This window comes from Microtus ochrogaster, linkage group LG1 (assembly GCF_000317375.1).
Source record: "Microtus ochrogaster isolate Prairie Vole_2 linkage group LG1, MicOch1.0, whole genome shotgun sequence".
In the NCBI taxonomy this organism is placed as follows: domain Eukaryota; kingdom Metazoa; phylum Chordata; class Mammalia; order Rodentia; family Cricetidae; genus Microtus; species Microtus ochrogaster.
The window spans coordinates 46,355,367-46,360,361 of NC_022027.1; the positions used below are offsets into that span (position 1 = coordinate 46,355,367).

General features: G+C 47.7%; 1 protein-coding gene across 1 annotated transcript; it reads left to right on the top strand.

Moving 5' to 3' along the window:
• The first annotated feature begins 1,734 nt into the window (after nucleotides 1-1,734).
• LOC101992511 (PRAME family member 12-like) lies at nucleotides 1,735-4,433 on the top strand. The gene is made up of 3 exons (XM_013350861.1): nucleotides 1,735-2,021; nucleotides 2,439-3,026; nucleotides 3,866-4,433. Exons 1-3 carry the CDS (start codon nucleotides 1,735-1,737, stop codon nucleotides 4,431-4,433), a joined length of 1,443 nt encoding a protein of 480 aa, XP_013206315.1.
• Nucleotides 4,434-4,995: the final 562 nt, after the last annotated feature.

The window sequence follows — 4,995 nt, forward strand, 5'->3', positions numbered from 1 at the left end:
AAAATGTTTATAAATAAACTGGGTTTTGAGGCTCACTCGTGTATTCCAGCACTCAGGAGAAAATGGCACAGGGGAAATGCATTAGTTGAGGCCCAGCTTCCGCTACACTGTGAGCTCTAGGACAACCTGGGCTACATGAAGGACCAATTGAAAACCGAATTCTACCTAGAGGGGGAAAAAAAAAGAAATATGGAGATGACAGAAGAAGGGCAGATCTCAGTGTCTGTGAATTCATGAGTGGGGTCCTCACCTTTCACCACCCCCACAGTTCCTTCCCTTTCCTGTGTGAACATCTCATCCACACACACCCAAAATCCCAAATTTGGTTCAGAGGGTGAAGCCTCAAACATCCAATCAAATTAGAGGGGTGGGGCCGACTGCAAAGTGGAGGAGCTAGAGGGAAGGTGCTATAAAGCTTCAGAGGAGCCAGAGAAGACACCAAGGATTGGGATCCCAGAGTCACTGCCTGCCCTCTGGAAGAAGGAACGTGTTCTCCAGTTTCAACCTCTGGTAAGTCAGCCCCGTCCATCGGGACACCACATCTATGCTGCCCAGCCACTCTCAACATGAGACACAGATGGCACAGGGACTTTGAATTTCTTTCTTTTTTTTTTTGATGAGGAGACTGGAGACTGGTTTTGACTCCAAACACAGCTTTGCCTTGGTCTTAAATACAGTTTTTCTTCTTTTTCATCTGTAATATTTTTAATTTTTTTTTTGTTTTTTTTTTGTTTTTTTGTTTTTCGAGGTTAATTTTTGAGACAAGTTTTGCCGTGCTGCCTAAATTGTCCCAGAAGTGGCTGAGTAACCAGGGTACATAGAAACCCAGCCTCAGCTCCCAGTTGCTGACATTGCGGGCTGTTAATCAAACATCTTGTAATGTTCTATTGCTGTTGTTCAGTTCATTTTAGTTTCTGGCTAGTTTGTCTCATTGGTTAGTTTTACGTTTTGTTTCTTTTTGCTTTTTCAAGACAGGGCTTTTCTAGGTAACAGCTCTAGATATCCTAGAACTCAATAAGTAGACCAGCAGGCCTTGAACTCAGAGAAATCTGCCTGTCTCCGTCTCCCAAATACTAAGATTAAAGGTGTGGACCACCCTGCCTGGACAGTATCCTGTTTGAAAAAGAGAAACCAGCTGTAGGGTGTGGCGGCACACCTTCATTCCCAGTACTAGGGAGGCGGAGGCAGGCAGATTTCTCTGAGTTTTTTTTTTTTTTTTTCGAGACAGGGTTTCTCTGTGGTTTTGGAGCCTGTCCTGAAACTAGCTCTTGTAGATCAGGCTGGTCTCGAACTCACAGAGATCTGCCTGCCTCTGCCTCCCTAGTGCTGGGATTAAAGGCGTGCGCCACCACTGCCCGGCTAGATTTCTCTGAGTTTTAGGCCAGAATTGTCTACACAGTGAGTTCCAGCTAAGCCAGGAATAGACAGAAAGTCCTTGTGTCAAACAATGACGATAATAATAAAAACATGGACTCTTATAGCCAAGGCTACAAAGTCCATACATATCTCAGATAACCTTGAACAGTGACCTCCTCTTCTAGAATTCAAGAAAACAGCCCACTCTGTTTCCTCAGTACCGCCCCCCCTGCTGTGTTTGTGTTCGTGCGAGGGCGTATGTGTGAGTGTGTGTGTGTTCAGGTGTTCTCCAATATCACTTCCTGGATATTGATCGTATTTGAATGAGTTAACATTTCCTGGTTGTCTTTCTTGGAATGTTTCCCAGGTTCTAACAGAATGAGCATCAGGACCCCACACACATTGGAGGAGCTGTCAAGGCAGGCTCTGCTGAGAAATGAGGCCTTGGCCATCTCTGCTCTGGAGAAGCTACCCATCATCCTCTTCCCAGCACTGTTCAAGGAGGCCTTCAATAGCAGATGCACTGGGATGGTGAAGGCAATGGTGGTAGCCTGGCCTTTCCCTTACCTCCGTGTGAGGGGCATGATGAACACCTTCAACTCAGAGATTTTTCATGCTGTGCTGGATGGCCTGGATGTCCTGGTGACTCAGCAGGTTTGCCCCATGTAAGTAGGGTCGAGTGAAAGATTCTGGGGTACATGGAAAGATGTCAGGGGTTGAGAGAATGGGGTCGGAGGTAGATCAGGCCTTTGTTAGCATCAGCTTGGAAGACCACAGAAGCCTTGACTGCTATTAAGTTCTGATGGAGAAGTGCAGTTGGGTGTGGGGAGGAATAGAGAAGTGGGTGCAGTGGAAGGAGCCTGTCTCTGTCTCCACAGGCTCTAGTAGTACCGGGTCTAGAGAAACAGAATGGAGGGAAGTGAGACACAGCTGTGGATGCAGCTCAGAAAGAGCCAGTGCCTGGGATCATGCGGACTTTGTTGGACACTGAGTACTGGGGAAAAAGCAAACACTTCCAAATCCAGACGGGAGCTGAATGTCTGTCCGGTCTTCTCTTGTCGTAACACTTGATCTACTCACAGGAGGGGGGAACTTCGAGTACTCGATTTTCGGAGGTTGCCCTGTGACTTCAAAACCATCCAGGCTGGAACAGAGGATGGGGTCTGCTCAGCAGAGACTGTGCATGTGAAGCAAGCAGGGAAGCCCCTCCTACATGAGCTGAGGCCACGAATCAAGGTGAGAGTTGACCTCTACTTCAGGTCCGAACTGGAGGAAGAAGAAATGTACTTCCTACAGTGGGCCCGGCAGAGAAAAGACTCGCTCCAGCTCTGCTGTGAGGACGTGAAGATTGTGTTGCTGTCCCTAGATAATGTCAGGAAGGTCCTGAGTGTTTTCAAGCCAAAACACATCAAGGTGTTGGAGCTCAGCATAGATTGGAGTTGGTGCACTCTGGCACAATTTTCTACCTACCTCCCGAAGATGAGAAACCTTCACACACTTTATCTAGTGTATAGACATGAGAACAGATTTGGGGTTTGCGGTCTACCACGCTTAGATGAGAACAAGTTTGTACAAAAGTTGGCTTCTCAGTTTTCCGGACTCAGCGGTCTCCAGCATCTTTATCTGCGTGGCTTTTGTTTCTTCAGTGAGCACGTGAAACTCTTGCTCAGGTAAGGATGGATAGAGAGCTGTTCCTGCTACCAGACCAACTTTACATTTTATGTCAAAGAGTAGTGGGCCTGGTATCTGCCGGGCCTTGCAGAATAGTGAAGGAGGTGTTGGAACATCTAAGCATGGTCATGTTCCTGTGTCATTGAATCAAGGTCTCTCAAGACCACGCAAGAAGCAGAGGCCTGATTTGGGGTAGGATATGCGTGCATAGTATGTCACAAAAGCAGTTGTGAGGGTCAGGTTCAGTGAGAATGTTGTACTTTCCCCCTTAGAATCCTGGGTTAGCTAATGGGAAGTGCACAGAGAAAGAAGGGAACCGAAAGAGTGGAGGAGCAGAATCCCTGCATCTTCCCCCAGGTGGTCTGTGCTCAGACTGTAGGCAGCCACCACCGTGCCTCTAAGATCCCATGCAGGAAATGCTTTGAACAAGTAGGGACTGCACTGATGGGAAATGGCTGACAGTGGGATTTGGGGTCAGTGTCAGGGGTGGAGACTGTGTCCCCCAGGGGTGGGGGAAAAGTTAGAGGCAGTGAAACCACCTGAAATGCTCAGGTCTTTCATGGGTTGGTCCTTACCTTATGTACCCTAGGGTATGTTAACCTGCATGGGATTCTGAGGGTCAGTGAGGAAAGGAGCTGCAGAGCTGTGCCCTGACCCATCCCACAGTGCTGGTGACAGCTGTGGGTGTGACTTGAGTGAGCAGAACCCAACAGGCAGCACCATAGAAGTTTCCTTCCATCAATGTGACATTGGGATACACGCCCCTTCTGCTGTGTAAAATCACTATGCGTGCTCTTGAGTATCATTTATCAGAACTAACCCCAGGGTCTCTGCCTAGGAACCTGAAGACTCCCTTGGAAACCTTCTCTGTCACTCACTGTCCTGTTTTACAGTCACACTTGAAAGACTTTGCCCTGTGTCCATCCCTTCATCAACTAAAACATCTGGACTTGAGTGGACCCCTACTGCGCAATGTGTCTATTGTGCCTCTCAGTGTTCTCCTAGAGATGGGAGCAGGCAGTCTTGAGACTCTGGAATTGCAGGGGTGTAAGATAAAGGACTCTCAGTTCCGTGAACTCCTACCTGCCTTCAGCCAATGCTCCCAGCTCACCAAGGTCAATTTCTATAGCAATGACTTCTCCATGAATTTCTTGCGTGACCTTTTCCACCACACAGCCAACATGAGCAAGATGACCATGGAGCAGTACCCTGCCCCTCGGGAGTGCTATGATGAGTGGGAAAACATCTCCATAGACGCATTTTCTCAACTTTGTTCTCAGCTCATGGATACACTTAGGGCCATAAGGCAGCCCAAGAGGATAAGCTTTGCTACATATCTCTGTGATTTCTGTTCTCAACGCTGTGTGTATGACCAGGTGACTAGACGTTGTCCCTGCTTGCAGTAAAGAGGGGGAAAGTTGCTTTTGGTCCTTGAATTCTCAGGGTGGCTACATAAAGGTCTTTGTGCAGAGCAGTTAACTAAAGTGAGCAATGCAGACACCCACACCTTCCATAGCAGAGGTTTGGGGATTTCTAGAGGTTTTTAATCCTGGATACCAGTGTAGGAGGCACTGTGTGCATGCCCAGTGGCAGTAGGGAGAGCAATGCAGACCAAATGGGAGGAGTTTAACCCATTTGAAGAAAATTTATTTTTTCTGTCACTTAAACAATATTTGTATTTAACTTGCTGCTTTTAAACTCCTGTGAGCTTACTTTACATTGTTTCAGTTATGTTTATGTGGTGAGGAGGTACATGCAAGTGCCAGAGGCAGAGGAACCCTAAACCAGTTACCTGTCGTGGTTGCTAGGAGCCAAATTTGGTCTGCTGGAAGAGAAGCCAGGGCTCTACAGTGCTGACCCATCTCTCCAGCTCCTGGCCTTGACCTCTTAGTCCTCTTGTTCTGCCTCCACCTCCTAATTGCTGAGATTACTGACCTGAACCACCACATCCAGCCTGAGTGCTTCAGG

Bases quoted from the DNA above. Each gene is read 5' to 3' on its own strand.
- LOC101992511 (XM_013350861.1), top strand. From the start codon at position 1,735: ATGAGCATCAGGACCCCACACACATTGGAGGAGCTGTCAAGGCAGGCT. The intron at 2,022-2,438 runs GTAAGTAGGGTC...ATCTACTCACAG, and splicing joins ACTCAGCAGGTTTGCCCCAT to GAGGGGGGAACTTCGAGTAC. The intron at 3,027-3,865 runs GTAAGGATGGAT...GTCTCTGCCTAG, and splicing joins CACGTGAAACTCTTGCTCAG to GAACCTGAAGACTCCCTTGG.